This window comes from Anastrepha ludens, chromosome 3, assembly GCF_028408465.1.
Source record: "Anastrepha ludens isolate Willacy chromosome 3, idAnaLude1.1, whole genome shotgun sequence".
Lineage (NCBI taxonomy): Eukaryota > Metazoa > Arthropoda > Insecta > Diptera > Tephritidae > Anastrepha > Anastrepha ludens.
The window spans coordinates 124,622,481-124,650,406 of NC_071499.1; the positions used below are offsets into that span (position 1 = coordinate 124,622,481).

Genomic DNA, 27,926 nt, shown 5'->3' on the forward strand with positions numbered 1-27,926 from the left:
CACGCAATGTTCATATAATACATACACTCGTACGTGCAGAACGTAGTGGGGTTTTTGGCACTAAAATGATAGTGTTTCATTATGAGGAAATTTTGTTGCTGTTGTTGCTGTTTTTCGGCGCGTTCAAGTACGTTCGACTGTGCAACAGGCAAGTGTTTCGTCAATGGCTCAGACTGGCAGTACTCCAGACACCGATTGTTTAGTCAGGCACTCAGTATATTGTCGTCGATTGAAGAGGGCGTTTCACAGACGCCAAAGAACGGAAAAATATCAGAAATGTGTAGAAGAAAAAAATTCGCCAAAAATAGCAAAAATATATTAAAAAAAGTATAAAGCCTTGCGGTAAAGCTTAGTGTCATATTTATATGTAAAAATAATTAATTTATAAAAAAAAAATATAGCAAATAAATTATATTGAAAAAGTTAAAAAAAAAAAGTTACAAAAAAAAAATGTGCGTGACTTAAACGAATATTTAAAACTTCAATTGTGCTAAATACGCATAAGTCTTCGATGTATATATGCAGTAATGTCCTTTTCGCTTGCACCAGCTGTAGCTGCGCCAAAAAGTATACTATTGTTTGAATATGTGTGTGTGTGGGCGTGTGCATAACTTTTGCGGCAACCACTTGTGAATATCGAAATATTGTATGTATTTTCAAGGCAAATAGCGCTTAACACAACAAAAATTGTTGAAAATAACCCAACAACAATAACAATTATCGCAAGACACTGCACGCAAAATCAATCATACGCAGTGGTGTGTGCAGCAACAACAACTACAATAGAGGCGAGGTCGCAACTGACAACAGTTAACAGTGACACATTGTAGCACAGCAGCAACAACAATAACAATAGGTAATAGTACAACTCTCGTCTCCGCGAACGCACCAACAGGCTGTCGCCGTTACCATCACTCGTGCCGCCGCCGCTTATTTACACTGCAGGAAATGGATTTCCACAGCCACAACAACACAGGCGGAAATAAGTTTGTCTGCCCCAGCGACAGGCAACTGGCATTGAGAGCAAAGTAAATACACTTATATTTTGGACTTATTATACATATACACACGTATGTATGCACAAATGTATGTGTGGTATAAACAAATTTGTGCATTTTAACTCGATATATGCAAGCTTTTGAACGCATGTAATAAAAAAGATAACGATTAGTTAGAGCGCTGTTGTGTACATACAAAAACAATGATGTAGAGTAAGGGGAGAAAAGAAGTCCGATTTACTGGATTGGCGAAAATTCAAAGTAAACAAATGTTGACGAACTTCGAATTCATAGCGAAAACGAAAGCCGAAATCGTTCAGAAATAACGTTCAGATTCCATTTTGAAAACTTATTCCGATTTCGTACTTTTAAAGGGGGATTTTTTAAAAGCTATAGGAAAGTTTTTCAAAAAAACACACGTAAAATTCAGAAAAATGCATGGCATTTGTACTTAAGTCGATAGTACAGTCCATATAATTTCATTTTTGAAGATTATTTCATGCAAATGTTGACCGCGACTGCGGCCGGTATCTCACATATAAATGCGTTTATTGATGCAGGCTTGTCTGAATAGACATGAGCTTTAACATAGCCTCCCAAAAAATAATCTAAAGGCGTTATATCGCACGATCTGGGTGGCCAATTGACAAGTCCCGAACGTGAAATCAAACGTTCACCGAACTCGCCTCTCAACAAGTCCATTGTTACGCGTGCTGTGTGGCATGTGGCACCATCTTGCTGAATCCACATGTCATGCAAGTCAAGCTCTTGCATTTTGGGCAAAAAAAAGTTGGATATCGTTTCACAGTTGGCTCACCATTCACAGTTACATTACGATTCGCAGCATCTTTGAAGGAGTACGGTCCAATGATACCTTCAGCCCATAAACCGCACCTAACTGTGACCTTTTCTGGATTCATTGGTAGCTCTTTCAATTCTGCTTATTTACGTACCCATTGATCCAAAAATTAGCTTCGTCGCTGAACACAATTTTTCGATAAAAAAGTGGATCTTCGGCCAACTTTCCAAGAGCCCATTCACCAAAAATTCTGCGTTGCGGTAGGTCGTTCGGCTTCAATTCCTGCACCAGCTGTATTTTGAAAGGATTCACACCTAAATCCTTTCGCAAAATTTTCCACGTTGTTGAGTAACAGATACCCAAGTGCTGCGAACGGCGATACAGCGGCGATATTTTCTTCAGTTCGCACTCTACGTAAGCGTGTTGGTGGTTTGATGTCCAATAATGTAAATTTGGTTCTAAATTTAGTCACAATAGCTCGAATAGCCGCTTCAGTGGGTCGATTAAACTGACCATAAAATGGAAGAAGCGCGCGATAAACTTTCTTAACAGAACACGCATTTTTATAATAAAATTCAATGGTTTGCAAGCGTTGTTCGTTTGTAAGACGATTCATGGTTAAATTATAGACCAAACTGAATATGTTTGACAGTGAAACAAAACACGGAACGTGCGTCAGCCGTTTAAACCAACTGTTTAAAAAGATAATGGCTAAAAAATCACCTGTTACTTGGAGAGTTCTTTACGAAATGTAATTTCATATAATTTCGTGATGTGTTATGAAACCCATTTAATTTCGAAAGCTATAAGAAATCGAATCCTGAGCTTAGTAAATGTATAATATATAAATTAAATTCAAGATGCAATTAAATTATATTTAAGATTTCATTACGAAAATTAGTTCGAAAATCGATTTGACATACTTTATTTCGAAATTGAATTCCTTTTCCAATTCTTCATTATGAATACGCATTTAAATTTTTTTACGAATTGAAACACGAAAAAGAGGTAAGAAATCATATTCAGAGATGTTTTCGAAATACTTTGGAAATTACAAAAATAGTTCATTTTCAACTCGAAATCCAAAAACATTTAGAAACCACTTAAAGAGTTCATTACGAATTCGAACCTCGCAATCATTACTAAATAGATCGATTTAAGAGTACTAAGTTTATGAAATCGACAACCCAATTCGTTATGAATTAATATTTAGAATCCCTTGCGAGTTTGAACTCCGAAAAGGCTTAGAAATCAAAAGAGCTCCTTACAAAATCGAATTGGGTTATATTTTAAATTCAAAATTTATTTCGTTATCGGGTGTTTTTTTAGCTACATGAGATCTATCGATATCGATAACTATGGTGGGACAGCTGAGAATGGAAAACTGTTCTGACATTTCTGTTCAGTAAGGTTAGGCAAGCAACCATGATTTTTTTAATGCCAGAACAACGCTTCCAAATGGTGGAAATCGATTTAAAAAATAAAATAAATAAATAAATAAATTTGTTTACGAAGTTCATAGAACACCTACGGTGTCATCGGTCCTTATTTCTTTCGAAATGAGGAGGAGCTGCCGTTACGGTGAATGGCGAGCGCTATCGAGCCATGCTGACTGAATTTTTGTTTCCAAAAAATAATCGGTGACATTTGGTTCCAACAAAATGACGCAACTTGCCATACAGCGCCATACATTGACGCCATACACCCCGATTTTTGAAAAGAGTAGCCAACAATTGGACTGATCGAATGGACTATGTAACTCGTAGTCACGGCGGACATATGCCGGATATATAGCATAATAAAAAAAAATCATTCTAATAATATTTCTGTTGTATGATCATTTCAAGTTCTCAAACCCGACATGTAGCGAAATCAGTTTTTAAATTACGAAAATTTATTTAAAATAAATTTTAATAAAATGAAAATATACTAATCAATGATATATTGCTTATTTTGGTAAGTTTCATAAATCCTCGCTCCAATTCATGAAGAGCCACTTTACTATCTTCATTCCACCCCAGCATCTTCCTTTTTTAATAATATTATCAATTACACAGTGCGACATCAAAAATCAAACCGCACCGGACCCTTTTTTTCTGAAAATATACCTATTCAATAGCAAAACCCTCGCTGGGTTTTTAAAAGTTAGCTCGATTTTTTTTTTTATTGCGTTTTGAAGTTTTCTATTTTCATGAGATTTTGGAGTTTTACCTGTACGCTAAATTTGACTTATAAATGGACCTTTGTTTGATTTAATCGATTTATTTTGTCATAGCTTGATGCAGAAATTTCCTACATGTACAAATAAACTTATTTTGAGAAGAACCTATATCTCAATACGCAATTTTGAATACCAAAATTTCGAAAAATTGTATGTTTTTACCATTTTTTACTGTAATTATGAAAATAATTTTATACGTAACCACCCGTTATACACATTTTCAGATTTTTCTATTTTTGCTAGTATTTTTTCCAGATACGGTTTTCCAATGAATATTGGATGTAACAAAATGTGATCGTGAGTAGTGAAAAGCAAGATTGGTCTCACAAGACTTTTAGCCTGTTAAGTACATAGAAAAGTGGCTAGCACACATTCCAAAATAAAAAGTATAAAGAAGGTTGTAGTCTGTCTTATCAGGAAATGTTTGTTTTAGAAATTCCAAAATTTGTTCCCAACGATTTTACCTGTTCTAAGATCGCAGCAGTCTTGCGAGATCAGGTTCGTGCATAACAACTCCAAAAACACATTTGACGCCCTAAATATTTTGTGAACAATACGGTTTTTGTTAACATATTTGAATTTATTAATTTCATTTACGTGAATTATTTATGAATTAAGAAAATAAAAAATGTACAATTGTCCTGCAAATATTAACGTTTTCTGCTATTGTTGTGGACGTTTCACAACAGAGTATAAAAAAATTATTTTTATGAAGAAAAATCTTGTTAAAAATTTATTTTTTTAGAAAATAACAAACTTAAAGTTCAGTTTTATGTTTTTGACTTTTTTAGTACATTTTGCAACATTTTTGATAGAAGAAATAGTGAGAAATTTTAATTATTTTCATAATTACAGTAAAAAATGGTAAAAACATACAATTTTTCTAAATTTTGGTATTGAAAATTGCGTATTGAGATATAGGTTCTTCTCAAAATAAGTTTATTTGTACATGTACGAAATTTCTGCATCAAGCTATGACAAAATAAATCGATTAAATCAAACAAAGGTCGATTTATAAGTCAAATTTAGCGTACAGGTAAAACTCCAAAATCTCATGAAAATAGAAAACTTCAAAACGCAATAAAAAAAAAAATCGAGCTAACTTTTAAAAACCCAGCGAGGGTTTTGCTATTGAATAGGTATATTTTCAGAAAAAAAAAGTCCGGTGTGGTTTGATTTTGATGACCCCAAAATTGTCGCACAGTGTTATTTATGAACTGTATAGTTTGTACGATTAGAGAAAGAGATTGATTAAAAAATCATACTTTTCTTAAAAAGTAGTTTAAATTTACTCGCTACTATTTTCGCTTGCGATTTCTTTTTTACTTGCTTTCCTTATTTCGTTTTCATGGATTTCGTTTTCTTATTGTTATTTATTGTTAATATATATTGTTATATTGAAACTGTTAACCCCAACCAGAGACTGAGTACCTCATAAAGTGGGAAACCCCAGTGGAAGGAAATGGCGACGATGATGATGGCATCCCTTTACTACATTTGATTTCGATATTATTTCAGATGAGTGTTCACATTGTAGGAGTTTCGTATCTGATTTAATTATTCAGAGTAGCTATTTCAGGTGATCGCGTCAGAACGGCCTTTCTCTTATGTATCTGGGCAACAACTATGATTATTCTTCTTGTCTGAATATTAGCGACACTCACAATCAACATCATCATCAGCGGGTTTTTGTTAAGTGGATGAGTGGCGGCTTTTATAACTTTCGCTTTCTGGGTAAACACAGCTGTGATGCAAAATGCACAAATGTGGGGATTAGGTACTGATTTTGGGCTCAGTGAAATGATAAATTGGTAACCAAATGTATATAATGTGTGTGTAAATAAAAATTTTTTAATGTTAGCGTGCGAAAAACTTTTTTTTGATTATTTCTTGCGCGCGATTTAGCTGAATTAGATTGAATTCACAAGTGAGGTGGCAAAAAATCATGAGTGCGATTTTACCGCTCGCAAGCAATATTCGCTGCACACTGTAATGCACGTGAAAAATGCCTAAATACCTGTATTTGAAATGCATTGAAATGTAAAACTGTACATCTGATTATATCTCAACTGGTTGACTTAAAACACTCATAACAGCATCAAAGCATATCCGCTTATCAACGGACGTTGCACTGACGCGCATTGTTTATTATTACATTTCTTGTATTTTTTATTTTTTTTTTTTATTTATTAATTATTTCTTAATTTTTGCATTCGCTGCATGCCCTTCCAACGGTCGTAGCGTAGTGTCGTCATTTCAAAATCATTCACTACCTCACAAACATTTTCATTGCCTAAGAGAGTGTGTGTGTGTGTCTGTGAGTAACCGCACGTCATTTGCTGATTTGTGGCCACAGCGACAAAACGAGACCCAGAAGAAATAGTGTTATAATGAATATTATGAGTGCAAATGCACCAATGGCTCTCATAATTAAATCAAGTGTCCGAGACACTCGACTATGCGACACCATTTCAACTGTAAGCACTTACCGCCGCACGGTATTTTTTGTGTTCGTTAGACAGCTCATTGCATAAATACATCCTTATGCGTAAATTACTTGCTTAACGGGCTCCAAAGGAGAAAATAAGAAAATGGTATTCGAAAAAATAAAACTGAGGTAACGCTTTTGGCGATTGGAGCGCTAAAAATTATTTTTTCTCCTGTAAGTTTTGGATTTTTATCCCCATTTTGCTTAATTTTTCAATTTTTTAATTTTGTTTTGTATTCAAAACAAATCCTCCTATTTATTCAGAGAGTAGAGAATGCTCTCAATGTGCTGTTGCCTAGTCCGTCGAGACCGCTCTCTCCCTAAGAGCGAAGAAGTCTCTCTTCATTTAATCTGAATCATTTTCTAGGGCATACCAGTTATTAACTTAACTCGTAAGGCTTCTTTATCTCTATACAGCTCTTATAAGGTAATCACTATGCGTGGTTTCAAAGCTAGTTCATGGCCTCGTTAGTATTCCTGCGACGAGTTGCACTCGTATATTAATTTTGTTAGTCACAATTAGTTACTCTATTTATGAACTATTCATTGGTTAAAGGAAATGTGTTACACAGTAGGTAGCCAACCTGCTGTAGGCAACTATTCCAGCCTCTTCTTTGACGTGTGAATGTGGCGAATCAAACGATTTGATATATGTCATCTCAGACTTTCTTATCTTGAATCATTCTTCTGCTTCCTGGTTTTCGGAAATCGCTTCTCACTACAGTAACGCCCCATAGAAGAGAATTAGGCATTTATTTTCATTCAATGTGTAATAAATTCTGTTTTTTTTTTCTTTTCGACATCCTTAGATTAATGCCATTTAGGTCATTGTACCAGAATACAAAGTTTCCTTAAACTTATAGGGAATGCTCATTAAAACTCAATATAATACTTTTTTTTAGGAAGTTGGGCGCAGAGAAATACTCTGATTTCTTAAAGGGGCACAATAATAGTAATCATAAAAATAATTGTAATAATCATAATAATAATTATAATGATATTAATATTAATAATAATAAAAGCGAATGCTGCCATTTCCACCATAGTCGATTTTACGTTATTGGAGCGACCCAAACTTATATCTGGCCAACAACTGTAACATTCTGTGAGAATTTGTCTGCTGTCTGTTATGTACATGATCTCAAAAAATGTTAACAGGTAGTTTATGTAGCAATCAATATTGTCGCTGCAACAGCGCTATTCATTTTATTTAGAAGCCCAAAATGGCTGATTTACTAATTTACTTTTTCATGGATGGTATTTTATTAAAACTAAGTTGCAATGGAACACCTTGTACTACTCAGTAGTGTCAATAAGAAATATCTACTCTTCGCCCTTGGCCCTTGTTTATTTTTCAGCGTTTTTTTGTTCCAAAACAGTCCAAGAATAACAAAATTTTATGGATTTGCTTGCTTTTATCAGCTGATGTTTACAGTTTTGCCGATTTCAGGATTCTTCGGCTAGTTTTCCAGTAAATATTCCATCTGATCTCTCCCAAAGAGAAATTTATTAGAAATAGTAAATAAACAGAGAGGGTTCCAGAGTGAAAAAGACATGCGAAATAGTAAACGAGCAAAAACCAGTAAAACCATCAATTTTTTCGAATAACTGTTAGTTTCTTTATATTAAAAATTAAAAGTGAAACAAGTGATTTAAGGCATATGAAACATTTAAAAAAGGTGGATTACTATACTTCTCCAGGTCTATTCCGTAGGGTTCAAAGTGTATTTATTTACTCTTCCACACCTACAGTTTTTATATTTACTTTTTCCAAAGCTAAATTAAACTTTCTGGTTTGCTTTAATTGGCATCAGCTGGTTCGTGCAGTTGTTTTTCTGCTTAAAAATTTACTGCTTTTCCAACAAAAACTACCAGCTTCCCTACAAAATGAAATGTAATTTTATTACTCTCCCTCAATTTCCCCTACTTTGTTGGAGTTTAGCGTACGCGAATACCAAAAGCTGTTAGTTTTAGACAATTTCAATAGGTTAGCTTCGCAAACAGAACTTTCTTCCACGGCATTGCCACGTGGTTTCTACTATTGATTAACATTTTAGCAACAAAATTGAGTTTAACCCATCGAAAAATTTACCTGTCTATTTCGTAATGCTTATTTTAGAAGAAATAGTTCAGTAGCTGTTTTTATAGTGTGAAATATCACATATTTTTTTCTCTTTTAGAGGTACTACTCCTGAAGCCGAATAGAGAACCTCTCTCTCTGATAGTTGGTTTCAAAACCTATTAACACATACACTAGTGTATATGTAAGTGCATACATGTGTACATTTGTATAACGCAAAAAGGCCATAATCAACTATGAACAAAGCAAATCCGCCACAATCTCACTTGACGTTTACTAAACCATTTTATGCCCGCCTTTGTGCAATCATAATTGTGTTGGCCATCATGTAGTTGTAAATGTTTATTTTTGCTGAATGCCGGTGGGTTGGTGCGTGCATGCATCATAGAGCTGTCAGCGCCCGCCTAACTGACGCCAACAAACAGCAAACACATGCTCAACACACACCGCATGAATATGCAAGTCACGGTGGCTGTCAATGCACTGCGAATATGCGAGCTGACAAAGGAAAAGGAAAAGGAAATAGCATCAAGTGACTTGAAATGGAACCAAGCGCGCGAGAGCGCTGGAAGGGCAGTGAAATGCAGTAATGAGACTATCGTAATGAGAATTGACTCGTTCATTTGTGTGAACGCATATATTTGTGTGTGTTTCGGATACTTTTGTGCGCTTTGTTAGTGTCTATTAAAAATAGATTAGATTTATGAGCTCATCATAAATACATGCTATGTTGACGGCGGCGGTGACACTGTGGTGCGCCACATGCTGCGTCGTAATGAGTGGGCTAATTAAGCTTCAATAAGTTAATAAAATATGAATTTCTAATTGTAATAATTACTTTTACTAGAGCCTCAGACACAACTGTCGCCCAGCAGCCTCTAAAACCTTGAAGCCTGCAGCAGTGCCGGAGTGATTTATGGGCATTAGCGGCGCATAGGTCATAAATACTTCATTCACAAAAGGCAGAAAGCCTTCTAGAAGTGTTTAATTTATAGTTCCACATTTATCATTTCTAGTGGGAAAATTTTGGGTAAAATATCAAATTAAACAAATCACAAAAGCTGCAGCTCCAGGGTCGGTAAAGGGACTGAACTAATATTATTCAAAGGGAGATTTATCTTTATGCGTGATGCTCAAAAAATAGGCATATTGACCAAAAAACAAATATTTTATGTGAAATTATTTTGAAAGCCACACCACAGATTTTTATTAAATTCATTCGACAATGTTTCGTCGCAAGTTTCTCCCTGAATGCCTTCAATAACTGCAAGCCTGCATTTTTAACGAAAGAAATATAAATTATGACGTTCGAATACAAGAATGATAGGTTTACAAGGTTTGCTCCTTAACTATGGTGAAAAAGAAAATTGTGAGGGGAACTTCGGCTGCCACGTCAGTTGGGAGATTCGGCTGCCGAATTCTGCACGACCATTTCACATGTGGACTTTTTTCGTATTTCAAATCCCAAGTAACGTCAGTCCATCAGCTGATTCTCTCAAATTTGCTAAGAGCCGAATAACGATCTGTTGAAGAGCATACCTCTAAAAATCGTTTCCCCATGGTTCCAAAGTATTTTCTGCTCACAAGTTTGCGTGACTTCATCAAAATCGGATTTAATCTTCTTCGTCTGTTAATTTAAAACTCATATACAAGTTTGCGTGACTTCATCAAAATCGCATTTAATCTTCTTCGTCTGTTAATTTAAAATTCATATCACACTGCGATTACTTATCCGTAGCATACCGACTTTTAACCTTAAGGCTTGTGCTCGAAACTAGCTGCTTTGTGTAAAATTACAACAACAAAAACACATGTTTCCAAACTTCTTTAAAAGTTAATGGCAAACCTCGGTGTAGATTTCTGTAATGAAAAAGTTTCTCATAAAATTCATCTGTCATTCGGAGGCGGCATACAACTGTTTTTTCGGAATAACGTCTATGAAGTCGGCACGACTTGTAGTCTCACAGCTACACCTTTAGTATGCAGGCACATCTCCACAATCTACTACTCTCCCGGCGGAACCACCAAAAGGGAATGGTTGGCTCAAAGGCTTCTCGGCGAAACTCCGCGCGTCTTAGATCATTATGAATATGTTTTACATGGGAGCAGATTCCCTTCCAGTTAGTAGTTGATTTCAGCATAAAATCTACGATTTTCGCTCCGTTTAAGAGTTTAAAGGTTAAAGCTTAGAGTGGGCATTGGAACATGACGTGATCAACATCTTCTTTCGTCCACGTGCAGATTGGGCAGTTTTGTGAACTGTCATGGCCAAATCTATTGAGGTATTTCGAAATGCTTCGTGCCATTAAAGGAATTGAGCGGTAGTAGTTTGTTCCCGTATGGATCCTTTCTAATCACGCCGTATTGGCCCCTATTATGAGTTGGATTCGATCTTCGATATTCGTTGGTTGTCGAAGATTGAAAAACGAATGTCTATTTGGTATTACGAGCGGTGCAACTCTGTCGAAATTTTCGTTGTATACCGAATTTAGAGTCGAATGCAATTTTGCTTTCGATCGTGTAACGTATTGTGGGAAAACTTGTCAAAATGTACGTTGTTTGCGATTATTTATTGTTTTATAGTAACCAAATAATAAATATATACATATTTTGTTAATTTTATGCAGGTCGAAAGTCGTGAGCACCAAACAGCAATTAGAAAGGCTAGTTGCATTAATGGAAGAGAGTCCACAATTCGCAAAAGGGATTTGGAGCAAAGTTCAAGCAGCAAAAAAAATGGGAGAAATTTACAACGGAGCTGAATTGCTTGGGACCACCAGTTAGAACGGCAACAAAATGGATTAAGGTTAATAATGGTTTTTTTTGTGTGATGTTTATAGAAATACATTTTTATTTTCCCTTGGCAGGTATGGGCTGACATGAAGTCAAAAGCGAAAAAGAATGTCGCAAAACAAAGCTGAACTCCGAACAACAGGTGGGGGCCCTAACAAACTTCAGGGACTTTCAAATACCGAAGAAAGTATAATCGGTTTACAGCAATTTGATGTCTGCATAAATCCGCCTGGGGTGGAATTTGGCCTGGATACAACGCACTCAATTGGTACGATCCCTGAGCACAAAATCGCAGAACTGTTGCTAGCTTTAAAATATTTGGATTGGCCATGTTTTTTAAAAGTATACCAGAAAATTTTTTGTTAAATAACTACCTTCAATGTGCTTATACTGCGCTGTTAAGCTTCTATGAAGAGAATATTAGCTTAACTTTATACCCCTATTATAAGCTCACATCGTGCAAAACGCAAGGTAAAATTTGTTCTCGTTTGCATTTTTTTCGTCTCCTTCCTTTTTACCTGCTTAATAGTTAAGTGCATGTATAAGGGCATCTCAATTTTCACATCCATTTCTGTTTATTGCTGCTACCGTTTTACATATTTTTCGCTCCTTTGCAACACAAAACAGCAACAGCAGTTGCAAACAGCTGTTACATTTCATTTTACTTCCCACACAAATAAATACAGGTACATGTGCAGCAGTACGAGTATAGGTATGATGGAGATAATACAATAATAAGTAACCTTGATTTTTGTCTGCAGCGTTGCATACTTTGAAGGGCAACCATTGCCGAAAGCATAAAAATCACCATTAACCAACCACCTGGAGTAATTGAATGGTGTATGTGAAGTAATGGAAAAGTTCGAGGTTGCTAGCTGCTGTTGTGTGGCCAAGGTGAATGACGTTGATGATGAAGGCGAATTTTAAAATAAACTCAAATAGTGTGCAAACGTGCAGCATTAATTACATTTTTCTCCAAATAGCGGTGCTTAATGCTGCCCGGTCTTCGTTTGCCTGTATACGGTTGAATAATCCATACACATATAATATATACAAGTGTATGTGTACAGTTGTTCGATATGTTGCCTTTCAGTGCGGCATCATTATTTGTAAAGTTTTTTGATTGCAAATCCTTACCATGCATCTGAACATAATTAAGTACATACGAGTAGGTATGTATGCATAAAAATGTAGCAATCTGATTTAAAATTGTTCTGCATATGTTATTATTATTTATTTGTATACTATGCGAACTCGTGCGGGTCCAATCTTCTTATTATTGCGAAATATGATTACTGAAATCTGATTACTAATTAAACGAGCCAAATTCGCAAAGGTCAGAGGTGAGTATGTGTGTATGTGTTGGCATTTCGTTAAACCAGCCATCAACTTGTGCAAATATTATGAACAGAAATGAGAGGTTTGAAATTAACATATGTATGAGCAATTGGGCTGGTGTATTTGAACGAGCAAACTACACCATTTGCCGCAGGTTTCAAGTCCACTGTATACATGAAATATGAAATGATAGAAAAAGTATTTTCTCCTCCGATGGCTTGGAGGGGCAGATCATTTGTGGGGTAATCTTAACATACACATTATAATGTGAGCGATTCGGCCAAAGTTTTAATGAAGTTGTAGACACATACTACATTAAGTATATGTATATGTATTTAGTTTATTAGTTTGTTGCACTTATAAGACACTTCCAGTAATTTTGTACTCCAAGAGAAGTATACATTTATTAATTACTGAAAATAAGTTTATGCAATGTAAATTAATAAATTAAATCGCTCTTCACCTTCTTCAGAGTGCTCTAATAAATGTCTTCCCTTTTCGCCCACGTTTTACCTTTTCACCTACAACTTTGACCAGTTTTTTGGAGATTAATTTTAGATTTAAAAAATCGCAGAATATTTACACGTCGAAAGACCAACAAGACTACACTGAACAACAAGCAAAGTATAGAAGCGCAAAAAATGGGAGAAGAATAGCCAGATGCCAATGATGGTCAAAGGCTACGTTGATTGCGTTGTTTGTTTGAAAAAAAAACTGTTTGTTTTACTCGATAAAGTGTCAAACAAGCTTCGGGCGCCTACAGCCGCTTTTGAAACAAGCAAAAAATATGAAATTTTACGAGAGTGGGCTGAAATGTAATCAGGTCTAGGACAGGAAATAATATAATATATTTAGAGGGGAACTCAAATAATTTTGAATATAAAATCTCAGTCTCCCTCTTCAATATTTTGGCGGCTTGCAAGGCTCAATAAATTTATCAAAAGGCTCAAATAATTTATCACACTGGCTATTACGAGCTATTAACAAACCTTTCGAGCTGTTAAGCTCAAGTAAATAAATCCGTAAATAAGTGTGCAAATTTGCCTTTCCACCGACTAATTTCTACACGTATTTAATCACAGAAGGTATTATTCACAGGAGTCCAAAACTGGTAAATGTGTCTAGACGCAGGCTAGTTTCTGTGATCAGTGTCCGATTTTAAAAATAATTTTTTGCTGGTATCCTGCAAACTGAAGTTAGTCTCTCTTTGGCTAGTAAACTGTTTTTTTTTTTTTTATTTTATTTGAAATTTATGAAAATTATTTGCAACAATCAGCTGATGCATTTTCTTGCCTTGACCGTTTACGTTCTAGTTCGCCCTCGTAAATATGAAAGCAAGAAAAAAATAAAAATTTTCCAAGCAAATATCAAAGCGGAATTGGTGTTGCCTCGTGGTGATACAAGGCAAAACATAAAAAGCGTATAACGGTAAAAAAATGTTTTCCCATTAACCACTATAACAGGCGAGAAAAATAAGAAAAGCACTAAATAAACTTTGCAAAGTAGCAAATTACCAACCAACCAGAAAAAAGCGATTTACATTTTCTTGTTTGTTTTATTTTTTATTCTTTATTTTTTGCTCTCTTCTGATGGCGTTTTTACACAGCAAGTTATGTAAGTAAGACGTCTGAAATAAGAAATTTAAATAAAGGTGCAAGTATAAAATGGGCGTGAAATGAAGTGCACACAATGAACGCGGTTTACTTTGTGGGTTGGGTGTAGGAGTGTAGGAGTTGACTTCATATTTTCATTTGCTGTCTGTTTAAAGTTAGATATAGGTGGATAATAGTTACCCAAACAAATGTAAATGAAGTTTAAATTTTAGTTGAAATTAGTTATCACTCTATTAGTGTTCCATTGCTAACGAATATATTCATTTAAAAGAAAAAATATGAGGTTAAAAAAAGCTTTGAAAAACGTATGCAATTTGGGATAGCATGATTCCCATATATATGGCTCGAATTCGATATATATGACCATTGTGGGTATTAAACTTCACATTACAGGTAGCTTTGGCCCCTTCGTAGGGAAAAACTTTTGAGTGAGTTTCTTAAAGCTGTATGCTCTTTTTATAAAAAAATCAATTGGAGGAGAAGCACAACCAAATCCTTAACAAAGAATGTGCGCTCCAATTATATATATATTTGTGTATATATCTACATATATATATATATATGTGTTAGCACCGAAGTGGCAAAAAGTAGTTTGAAATACGAAGTTTAACTGTATGTGCGAAACAACCATGAATTCCTTGGTTCCACTGCGTATACGCAACCTCGCGTAGCTGAAGGTTGTCAACAGAGTTTTGTAGCATGGGAAAATCGTTTATTATGGTTCATCTGTAAATAAACTAATCTTTTAACGGAATTTAAACAAAATAAAATGAAAAATAAAAAATACTATGAAATACTAAAAGTAATTATTAATAAGCCAAAAAAAATTATCTTAAACCAGCAAAGTTTTTGACGTGATAACGTCTTATAATTCGATTTAGCCGGCTGCACGCACGAAAAAATGTGTCGTTACCTTGCTCATTAGTGTTACCTTGCTCATTTGTCGTTACCTTGCTCATTGCCGTTACCTTGAATGAACTGCAAGCGAAAGCGCGGATCGAACAAAGCAAACGAACGGCAACGTTCGACATCTTGCTCTCTCCTACTTAAGTGAGCGTATATATGTATGTATATGCGCATATGTACATATATAAATTCACGTATTTGTATTTGCATATGCCTTCTTATTGATTATTATTAATTTGATTCATTTGAAGAATTTAAAATAAAACCAAGTTTGTTAATAATACCTGTTGTTTTAATGTTATTACTATGAAGGAAAAAATGTTTGGTAATATTTACCATATACCTTATAAGATATGTTGTATACTAATATATGTATATAAACATGCATATACATATACAATTTCGCGCAATTTTCAAAAAGAACAAATCTATATGTAAAGATGCATACAAGTCATATGCACATATCAAATATACGAATCTATTCCGTACGCAAGCAAATGTAAGCTGATGTGCTTGAACTGCAAGCGAGAGCGCGGAACGAACGACAAAGAGCACAATTGGCCCCCGCGTTCGGCAACGTTCGACATCTGGCTCTGTCCTACTTGAGTGAGCATATATATGTATGTATATGCGCATATGTAGGTATATAAATTCACATACTTGTATTTGCATTTGCCTTCTTCCTGTGTGCATGGTAATGAACCATTTCTCTGTTGAGAATAGGACGATGATAGAAAAAGTAGGAAATGAAAGGGAGTGTTTCGAGTGTAAAGTGTCTTGAAAAAGGCAAATCGATGATGGTGCCTCTTAGTGTTGTTGACTTATTAACGTCTGATGCACAATCGAAATTGAAGATATCTTTCATGAATTTGATAAATGTTTCGTCATTTTGCACGTTTGTGTAAATGTAACTTGACCTATTCCATTGCGATTTCATTTACCTCCTCCTCTATATCCAAACAAAATATCTATCAAACAAATAAAATTAAAATTTTGTTTTGAAAATTGCAACCATTCCATCAATATTTTCTTATGACGTTGTCACGTTAAACTATAGTCAGTAAACCGACTTTACAGACAACCTCTTTTTTCCTCCTTTTTGCTCGGGTCGGGTTGGTAACCAGAAATCGCCAAGTTGGAGGACTGACTGCAAGCCTCTCAGGAGCAGTTGAATTAAAAAAAAAACGAAAGAAAGAAAACGAATCTTAAATCTTTAATCTGAGGCATGTGGTTCAGCATCCGCTCTAAGCAACATTTTTTTATTATAAAAAAAGGTGGAAATAAATATGTAAACAGCGTTAAGCCCACTCTTAAATTATTTTATTATGAAAAAACTATCTGTTTTAATATCATTTGAAAAAAAATTATTAATACTTTTTTCAAGAAGTTGCATAATTTTGACCGGCAATGTTTTTCTTCTATGCAATTTTGAACAAGCAATTTAGACCACAAAAATGAGAAAAATTCGATTTTTTGACGTGCCTAACTAATTTACTATGGAGTCTTTTTTAGTTGCACATGAATAGCTACGACAGCTGAGAAGGGCAAACTGGGTTGGCATTTCTGTTCATCATGAATCGTTTAGCGCCAGAATAACGCCTCCAAATGGTGAAAATTTATTTTGCAAAAAAAAAAAAAACAGTCTATTCTCGAAGTTCGTAGATCACTGGCGGCAGCATCGATCCATATTTATTTTGAAATGAGGATGGAGCTGCGGTTACGGTGAATGGCGAGCGCTATCGAGCCATGCTGTTTGAATTTTTGTCCAGCTAAGCATCGACCCGACATTCGGCTCTAACAAGATGGCGCAACTTGCGAAACAGCGCACTTAACAAACGATTTATTGCAATATTCAAGCCACCATTGACGCCATATGACTAATATAGATTTATTAGAAAAAGTAGTAAAAAAATCTATATAGTCAATTTGAGAATATTTATGTTTTGTATTATCATTTTAAGTTCTCAAGATCATAAAAAACACTCGATACCTTTGAAACAAAAAAGGAATAATATTATACCACTGCTGAGGTGACATAAAGTCAGTCAAGAGATGGTAGGTTAGCGTTATGCATACTTAGGCAAATGAATTGACCGCTTATCATATATGTATGTGTGTGTTATGTATGTGTATATGTAAGTATATCTATCTAAGAATTTCAAATGAAGTGAAAATTGTAGCTTTTTACTGTGCAGCGGAGAGTTCAGGTCTTCTAAGCACTGCAAATCTGAGCTGTTGCCCGCACATTGTTTTTGCTCTTTTTGCCTTTAGGCTGCTTTACCTATTTTCTTCTCTTCCTTTTATCAAGTTTATCTCGTTGTTTATTTTTTTCTTGTTTTTTGCTTTCTTGGCAAACTTGTTTATTTATTTATTTTGTTTTTGTGAGCACAATTTATAAAGTACTGCCACTCACTGAGAACTTTCATTGAGTAAGAAGTGACAGCAGCAAGGAAAGTAACATTACAAAGTAAACGACACGTCGGCAATCACATTTTGCCTGCGGCAGTAAATATGTATGTGCGTAGTACCAAGGAAAGAATTCGATGCTAAGAAATGTTGAAAACGTGTTTGCACTCATGCACCTCTTCACACATCCAATTCAAATAAGAAAAAATTTATATATAATATAAAACAAACACGCAAAAGCAATAAAGTCAGCGCAGACACAATAACCACTTTGGTTGTAAGTTAGATAGACAGACCGAAGCGCCGGCACACATATCGTCCATGCATATGTTTAAGAGGAAACGTATGCCATTAACCTCGGCGATACACACGCAAATAATTATGTGAAAATACATATGCACACATGCGTGTTTTGCATATGCAGGCATACGTATGTTTGTGCTTCAATGGTATGTGCATGTATGTAGGCATGCATGTATGGGTATATGTGACTTTTAGTTTGACTTTACCTGGTGTTTGTCGTTGACTCTGCGGTATTCCACTCAGCCTACTTTTTATAAATCATGTGCGATAAACAAGTAAATGGTAAGAATAAAAGCAAACAAAAAAGCTAAGACATACAACGCTTTAAGGACTTAGTTTCTGTACATTTTTAGGGTAGCTCTTCTTCAGCTTAGTTGAGTCATGCGGTTGATATGATATGTGGTTTGTTTAACACTGGAAGGACGAAAATAGTCAAACGAAGGCAATCCCATTTTTGATAGAAAATTACATAGAACGTCAACAGTATTTTTAATGCTTAACTGTTTTTTTACTGAATGCTAAATTCGTGCATTACATTCGTTAACAAATTTTAAATTTTGTTTTAGTGTATTTTCATAACCAATACTAAAAATTGAAATAGTTAGAAAATCATGACAACTTAATAATTTCTCTATATGGGCATTTCCAACAGAAGATTCACCGCAGACAGAATATTGAGAGCTCGTAAAATTACATTCTTTTTGTATATTTTCACAGGAAAGCAATCAAATTTAATGTTTGTATTCATATTCCCCTTTTAGTTATTCGTGATACTGTTTTTATTTACATTTAGTTTTGTTTATTATATTTAATACTACACACTACTTTATTCAGACTACATATTTCTGTTTAGTTTTTCGTTATTATGTCAAAATAAATACTTCGAATACTTCTTTTGATCCAAAACATTTTTACTAAGCTCTTTTATTTGTAATTTCATATCACGAACCACAAAAAACAACTTAAATATTGTATAATGATGAAATAAATGTCACGTGCGACATGTTCCGTGCGACAGTGATTAAAATTCAATTAAAAAGAAAGTATAGTATATATGTAGTAATAGTTTTTGAGTAAAATCAAAATCATTTCTAAGAGAAATCAATGCACAACATAGTCGCAATAGTCACACTAAGATATTACCTTAGGTTTGCTGATATCGGGGTTTGAATTGTAAGCCGCTAAATCCTATTATGTTTGTGTCCCGTGCGAATACCTTAGGTTTTTGTATTATAACAATTGAGAAAATGAGAAATATCCCAAAATCAACTTTAACACCAGTTATAGGACTGCTTAAAAGTTGAGCTTATTGTCAAAATAAAAAAAAAGTGTGAGATGACGTTTTTATTCACCTTGAATGTGTACGCAGGTCGCGTGGGACATGGTTGAAATGCCCATATATGTTACATAAATGTCTTTATTTTATACAAAACACAGGAAGATCAAGTAAAGCAAGGAAAAGCAACTTAAGGCCGCCCCGAATAGTATTAATTTTACAGAATTAACTCTTTTAACAGGTGGCAACCTCATTCAAAATAAATAGTTTTCACGCATCTTTCATTTGACACCCATATACTAGTATTTCTGTTAAAATATTTATTAACCTGAATTATCTCGTTCAAACAGGGGGCAACTATCTGCTAAAATATTTTCTAAAATAAGCTTTCTTAAATTTCTAATTCTTAATTTCACATGTGACCGCCGTAGCCGAATGAGTGGGTGCGTGACTACCATTCGGAATTCAAACAGAACGTTGGTTCGAATCTCGGTGAAAACCCAAAATTAAGAAAAAGTTTTTCTAATAGCCGTCGCCCTTCGGCAGGCAATAGCAAGCCTCTGAGTGTATTTTTGTCATGAAAAAGCACCTAAAACAAAATATCTGCCGTTCGGAATCGGCTTGAAACTGTAGGTAGAACAACATCAAGACGCACGGCACAAATAGGAGAAGGAGCTCGGCCAAACACTCAAACAAGGGTGTACGCAGCAATTATATTATATATATATATACATATAATATACATATAATTTCATACCCATATTTGATTTTTTATTACTAATTTTTTAATTTCTTATACTTAAATTTTCAAACAGGTGCAACCCTATTCCAAGATATTTAAAAAAATTAAAATTCTCATATCTCTTTTCCCTGACGCTCATAGTCTTAAATTTCATTTGCTTTTTATTTTACTTCAACTTAATATTTCAAATAGGTGGCAACCCCATTCAAAAATACTATATATTCACTCGTATTCTTATATTTTATTTATTTCATGTATTTTACCTGAACTAAGTTTTTAAAACAGTTGGCAACCACATTCAAAAATTTGAATTCCCTACCTTTTTTCCCTGACATTCATATTTCTTAATATATATTTCACTTATTTTTATGTATTTTACTTGAACTTAATTTTCCAAACAGTTGGCAACCACATTCAAAAATATATTTAAAAATAGGAGTTCTCATTCTTATATTTCATTTATTTTTGTTTTTATATTTCATTTAATTTACTTGAACTTAAATTAAAAATATTTTCGAAATTAAGCTCTTTTAAAACTACTTTTCCTTTTACTTATGTGCTCTAATATTTCATTGACCTTATTCATTTATTTTAATTAAACTTTTTTATCCCAATACCCAAAAAAAGTAGCAAATTCTTCAACTCAGGTCGTAAGCAATCTGTGTGCAAATCCGTTCAGTAGTTTTTGTTTGAGGCACATAAATAAAACGTTAGTCTTTCTATGTAATTCAAAATTTCGGTATTCCTAGTGTTAATGAGTACAATACACACATAAATAATGAGAATGATAATTGCATACCAGTTTAGGGTTCGTTTCATGAAATCCAACTATGCAGCGTATTGCGTGAACGTCGCTTCGTGTATTTTCAATGGCATTAGTAACATAATATGTCACATTCCACTGCATATAAAGCATAAACAGTTTTGCACGATATGCACTAATTCTATTAAGTCTTCCTGATTTTTTATTTTTGCTTTTTAAAGCTATACATTCTATTCTATTTCTAGTTATTCTAATCTATTTTGGTATTTATTTTTGGCGTAACAGTTTGCTCTGTTTTTTTTAATTAGTCACAACTATCGCTTGCTGGTCGCCATGAACTTGGCGCATTGCTGTGTAGATAAGAAAAGCACACAATTGGCATAGCAAGTTTGTTGTTGTTTTTATTTTTTTTCTTTTTGGGTTCAGTATACTGTATGTATGCATATCAATTTCTTACATACTCGCGTGTATAATTTGTATGCACCACTAGACGTATACGCAACCTTGTGAGGTGTGGTAGACAGTAATGGTCATGTTTGGGGAAATACAATTGAAAATCGATATAAGATTTTGTAATTTTGTGGGAATTAGGTGTGCAAACATGTTTGTCTATTTTATACCAGATGCATTTCAAATAAACAATTTCTTTACTATTTTTGACAGCGGTGGTGGATTTCTGGTGTACACTAATGTATAAGTACATTTGGAACTTCGTGATGAACTACCAGGGTTCAAACCATATTTAAACATATTTTCGTGCATTCTTGTACATTTTAATTATGAAATAGGAGAAAGTGAAAATATTTAATACTTCAATGTAGTTATGGATAGCTTTATGGTGAAGGAAGACATGAGGATTTCCATATTCTCATTATAAAATATTGGCTATTGACCTTCCAAACAAAATCAAGTGCATAAGCGTGCACCAGTTAAGGGTTTAGAGGGCATTAAATAATCTTCCAAGTTGATGAAATCTGCGGCACGTTTGTCCTACCCTGAAAGAATGATTTTTTTATGTAACTACTTTGGTTGAAAAAAATAGATATCTTATTCAATCATTAGGTTAGAAATATAATTTAACACTTACCACGTAGAAAACTATCCTATTTTTTAATTAAAAACTTCTCAACTTATTTTAATAAAATAAAATCAATTATAATAAAAAATCAAACCTTCCTTTTCCCATAGATTACGTGCCGGTTGGAGCAGCTCGAAAAGTAACGAGCCCTTGCGGCCTGACGAACAGGCTGCCATCATCTCGGTCATACGCCGCAATGAGGAGATAGAGATTGCTGAGCGCCAGCGCGTCGGACGTCTGGTGGATCGTGTGGAGAAGATAAAACAGCGCGCCGTGGAACGCGGTCCGAATTGTTGCCGACTATGTGGCGACACTTTCGGACTGCTGCGTTCGACGCGCATCATTTGCGAGGATTGCAAGAAGTTTGTGTGTACCAAGTGTAGCGTGGACATTAATATACGCTACCACACCACTGATCGTACGCGCGAAATTTGGTTGTGTCGCATCTGCTCGGAAACGCGTGAAATGTGGAAGAAATCGGGTGCGTGGTTTTTCAAAGGGCTTCCAAACTATGACGCACCCAGCAGCACTAGTTCAACGCCCACACGCCAAACAGCGACTGGCGGCGCTATGTCTGATGTGCTACTGCCACCGCGTGGCGCACAAAGTTGTAACAATACACCCACGCGCAATGTGCGCGTAAAGAAGCTCACAATACACGTTGACGATAGCAGTAGTTCGGAAGAAGACGCCAACTGCGGCGGCGGTGGTGGTGGTGATGTTGTGGACGGCGCCATAAGCACTGTATGCGCTGCAGCGTCATCAGCAGCAGCAAGCGTACCCAATAGAAATGCTGTGAATACTGATGTGTCACCGCCGGCAACACGCATGCAGCGTGAGGATAGCTTTCGACTGCGCACTTTCGGTTCTATACGCAGCTTTATTGATAGCGGCGAGCGCAAACTTTCTAATTCCTTCTTTGCCAATCGTCAAGCGGCCAGATCAGAGTACAGTCAGCCGGAATATGATAGCATATCAACTGCATCGACTGTCACTTCGGTGAACAATAGACGCGAAAGCAACAGTAATTACACACGCCGCAGTTCCGTCTCATCGTCATGGTCGATTAGTGAAGAGAGCTCGTCGGGCAACTCGGCTGCCACGAGCAGTCAAGTGCACAGTCACAATCAGGTGAATTTACACTGCCGCGAGTTGCTTGGCTGGCTAGAGGTAGCAGTTAACTATCGTGAGAGCGTACACAGCTTGGACTGTATAATGGTAAGGGCGCGCGACTTGCCCGCCATGGATGCGGCTGGTTTGACGGATCCCTTTTGCAAGTTGAACATTGTGACGCCAGAGGGTACGACCAAATACACACGTTGGCTACGCACGAAAACAGTGCATAAGACGCGCAATCCGGAATTCAATGAGACGTTGCAATTTGTAGGTGTCGAACCGGAAGAGTTGGTTAGTTCGTCGCTGTACGTAGCGATCTTTGATGACGATAAGTATGGCTATGATTACTTGGGAGGGGCTAAAATTGCGCTATCGGCGGTGAGTTTTCAATAAAAATACGGCTGATAGAAAATAAAAGACTCTAAATAATGTTTTTTATATGTAAATATGTACACCAATTTTTTATGTGTTACAGGTGCACAATACCAATCAGTATCGAATTTCTGTGCCGCTGGGCGGTGAAGATCAATATAGCAATGAGGCTGAAATGTCACAGGAATGGCCACATGGAAAAATTTTGATTTCCCTCTGCTATAATACTAAGCGACGGGCGTTGGTAGTAAACGTGAAGCAGTGCATCAATTTGATACCAATGGACAACAACGGCAGCTCGGATCCATTTGTTAAGCTGTAAGTGTTAGTCGCTGTGAAATAGCGTCAGAATCCAGAGTAAATACTTTGAACGCCTCATTCAATATAAGAGGATATCGATTCTACATAAGGCGAATAGAATACAGATATTCTATCATTGTTGGATTCTACAATTATGAAAATTTAAAAAAGATAGATATACTGTCACTTTGACATTCAGCCACCAATCAGCTGATGAAGCAACACTTCTCCAGTACAATATACGAAGGACTCAGAAAGTCCTTTGGACTCCTCGCCATCCAAACTCGTAGCTGTGTTTACCGGTCATTGGGCGATCGGCAGACATGCGGAAAAGCTAGGGTTACCATTTAACCCCCATTGCAGAAGCTGTGGGGACTTTTTAGAGAAGGAGACTGTTGAGCACTTTCTATGTATATTAAATTTCCCAGTTTGGCAGCTAGACTATTAAGGTCACTGGATGTTCCTTTCTTCGACAGGTTGGGGCAGTGCGTCAACCTAAATCCCATCAATCTTCTCCATTACATCAACAGCTCTGGCTGGCTGTAGATATCTGTATGTTGTAGTCTCATAATGCTATCAAAACGGCCCTTCAGTACTACTTGAGGAGTGCCAGACTGGCACTTCAACCATTTCACCTACCTACCTAACACCTCTTTTTATAGATTCGTCTTGGCTTGATTTTTTCTATGACATCAACTTTATTTAAAATATTTATAAACATTTAATTTATTGCAAGTCTACTGCACTACTTATAAATTTTCCCCACTATCTTTTTGCAAGATTAGCAACAATAGAATTTGATTATTTGAATAGTTCACACTTGTCAGTTCGAGGTATGTTGCATGAAGTACTTTCCGGTAATAATTTTAGAGAGTTCGTCAAATTGCTGAAGTATTAGTTGAAATGATTTAATAATTAATATTTTAACAGTTTGAGCTACAGAAAAATACTTAGTTTGGAAAATAAAGCTAAAATTTAATTGAGTTGTTTTTTCATGATGATGAGAATGATTATTTGCTATCGAGGCGACCACTGGGTGCATAGTGCCAGAACAAATTTCCTGCCATTGATTTCAGTTTTCAGTCTTTGCCTTAACCTTTGTCCATGTCAGGTTTTTGTCTATACGATCAAGGCCATCTGTGTATGTTTTTATGTCACCGTGAGCCTCTTGGGCACCCTCTATTCCGTGCATCCTTTGGACTTCAGACTAAAGTACCTCTGCTGACTTCGAGAGCATGAACTATCCAGCGTAATTTTCTTTCTAAAATCTCAATATTTATCGGCCTTTGATTGGTATTTGAAGTCCAGTTTTCTGACCACCAGATACGGAGAATTCGTACGTAGGTTCATAAATATAATTCTTTTTTTTTGTTACTTCGTCGGATACTAGCCAAGTTTCTTAGCCATAGAGTAGGACGGATTTAAGGGGTTATATACAGTTGGAAGGCCGAAAAAAAACGAAATTTTCCAGAATTTTTTCTGAGAAAACTTTTAAATTCATTTGTCTAAAAATTAAAAGTATTATGTCATCTTTTAACTATATTTTAAAACTTAGTATTAGTAAAAATATTTATTTGGAAAGGAGCTACAGCTGATCTCCGGGAGCTCCTCTCAAAAAAGACGTTTTTCGGTGTCCACTATACCTATGAACTGGATCCTCTGAAAAAAAAACTAAACAGATTTCGTTAAAGCAATGTTAAATCTAGTAATTAATCGGAGGAATAAGCAAAATACATTTTTTTGACAAAATTGCGGTTTGTCAAAAAAAAAATCGACTTTTGACCAAAATTTCGGCCTTAAATTGTTTATAAAAAAAATATTTGTCGGTGAGAAAAAATCTTCGATTAATTACTAAAAAATATATTTAAGAAGCTCGTGTGAAAAGTTGAGAGTAATCGATATTAAATTTTCTGTGTGTAATCTTAAATATATGTACATTAAGGAAAAAAAAATCGATTGTTTTTTAATTCTAGCTGTATATAACCGCTTAAAGTTAGAATTGAATTGTAGTTGTTCCATACTTTTTTCTTTATTTTTCATACATTCAAGCATAGAGACATCTCTACATTATTTTAAATTATTATTTTTAGATATTTTTCCACAAATTTGTATTTTATATGCTAATGAGTTAATTCTCAGATTTCTCCCTTTATTCTATTCGAAATATATGCATTTGATTCGCACTATGCTAATTGCAATTGTACGTTTTATGAATATCGACCACTTTTTTTTCAGACAATTAAAACCTGATTTACATAAAAATAAAAAATATAAAACAGGTGTCAAATGGCGCACACTGAATCCGATATATCGTGAAGAGTTCTATTTCGAATCGAGTCCACATGATTTGAATAAGCAAACATTGATTATTACCGTTTGGGACAAGGACATTGGCAAAAGTAATGACTTTCTGGGCAGCTTGATAATCGGTTACAATAGCAAGGGTGAGCGCTTACAACAGTGGCTGGATTGCATAAAATTGCCGGATCATTTCCATGAGAAATGGCACTGTCTATCAGGTGAACATCCAACGCATTAGACAAATGGCGGAGTAAAATTGAAAATTAATAGGAACAAGTATGCGCAGACTAAAAAAATTTAACAAATAATCAAAGATACATAAACAAAGACCTGTTAAAGAATATTATGAATGTGAAAAATATAAATACATATGCATGTGTGTATGTATGTGGCAGCTTGCCCAGCGCATTTACGTTTACATATGTATGTATGTATGTATGTATGTAAATTTGAACATGTACTTCTGTATTATGTATGCATGTAATCCACCCACAGAAAACGTTGCCAAAAATTTAAATAAGTATTCTAATTTATTTTCTTATACAAGCTAATAACGCATAAATACATATATAACTTATGTGGATATAACGATCCCAGTGCTGATTTGTCGTCTTCGCCATCATCAACGTCAACACCAACCCTCACCATTCAGCATTTATTACCCCAATTTTGATGCATTATATTGTATAGTACGTACTATAAATTGTTTTTAAGTGTCCTTAAATGGGTTAAATAAGCATCAATCAACAAACACATACAAACATATTATAAGTATAAATAAAACAACTAAAAATCAAATCTACTACAGCTATGCAAGAATATTTGAATGCATTGAGAGTTGAATATGTTTTTTTGTTTATCATACTTTAATGATGGAATAAAATATGGGGAATTGGTACTATATCTACTATGAATATTGCAAAAATGTGTGTTGTTATTTTTAGAAACTAATCGAAATGGGCATCAACTGGGCGAATATCACAAGTATGGCATAACAGGTTTATTATTCATGCATAGGCTTTGTTATATGTATGAATATATAATATGTGAATATGTACATATGTAGATCGAATTTCAACTTTTGTTTATGCCCAGTTGAAGCACTATTTTCACTTTACATTTCGACAAGCAGTCAAACGCAAATATTTAACTTATTTTTAAGTAATTCTTATTGAATGTAGCGAAGATTTATGACAGCGGTAATCAGTGTTAAGGTGTGTGAAATTGGGGAAAGCTATAGACCCCGCAGGAAAATTCGGAACTAATGAAATGAATTTCTTTTTTTAAATTAATACTATTTAGCGAATAATAGCAACTTGATGTAATGGTTCAAGTCGTACTGGAAGGAGTTGATGCTTTTTTGAATAAAAAAAAAAAAAAAACAAAAAAGAAATCAAAGAAAAAAATTAATATTAAAAAATAACCCAAAAAAAAAATCTAAAATTATTGTAATTTTAAATATGTATACAGAAATACATAGGTTCGCATCTATCAAATCAACATCAAAATGAAAACGTTTGTTTTAGTATCGGTCACCCCTCGGCAACCAATGGCAAATCTCCGAGTGTATTTCTGAGATGAGAAAAGCTCCTCATAAAAAATATCTGCCGTTCGGAGTCGGTTTAAGACTGTAGGTCCCTCCATTTATGAAACATCAAGACGCACGCCACATATATGAGAAGGAACTCGGCCAAACACCCAAAAAGGGCGTCAGCGCCAATTATAAATCAAAATTAAAAATGCAGAAATTGCCGCAAACTGTTCTACGTTGCCGGCATGACATTTCCCAGCAGTCCGTTCTACGTTACCGGAACGACCTGGATTTATATCCGGCCAAGGACTGTCATTCCAGCAGCACATTGTACTGCAAATTGCTGCTACAACAACAACAAAGTCTTCTTTTACGCTATCTAAGAAATACAAGACGATTATTAATTTATATAGCAGCATCTGATTAGAATAGTAAATTGAAAACTTTGAAGCCGCTTTTCTCGAAATTTGTGTTTTTTGGACTATGACACTCTGGCAACGAA

At 35.1% G+C, this 27,926-nt stretch overlaps 1 protein-coding gene across 1 annotated transcript; it reads left to right on the forward strand.

Moving 5' to 3' along the window:
• The first annotated feature begins 105 nt into the window (after window positions 1-105).
• Window positions 106-27,917, forward strand: LOC128859022 (rabphilin-1). Its single transcript, XM_054095684.1, has 4 exons — window positions 106-1,028; window positions 21,915-23,298; window positions 23,396-23,610; window positions 25,828-27,917. Exons 1-4 carry the CDS (start codon window positions 949-951, stop codon window positions 26,129-26,131), a joined length of 1,983 nt encoding a protein of 660 aa, XP_053951659.1. The 5' UTR covers window positions 106-948; the 3' UTR covers window positions 26,132-27,917.
• Window positions 27,918-27,926: the final 9 nt, after the last annotated feature.

Coding starts and splice junctions, on each gene's coding strand:
- LOC128859022 (XM_054095684.1), top strand. CDS start 949: ATGGATTTCCACAGCCACAACAACACAGGCGGAAATAAGTTTGTCTGC. Junction 1,029..21,914: donor CAACTGGCATTGAGAGCAAA/GTAAATACACTT, acceptor CTTTTCCCATAG/ATTACGTGCCGGTTGGAGCA. Junction 23,611..25,827: donor TCGGATCCATTTGTTAAGCT/GTAAGTGTTAGT, acceptor CTTTTTTTTCAG/ACAATTAAAACCTGATTTAC.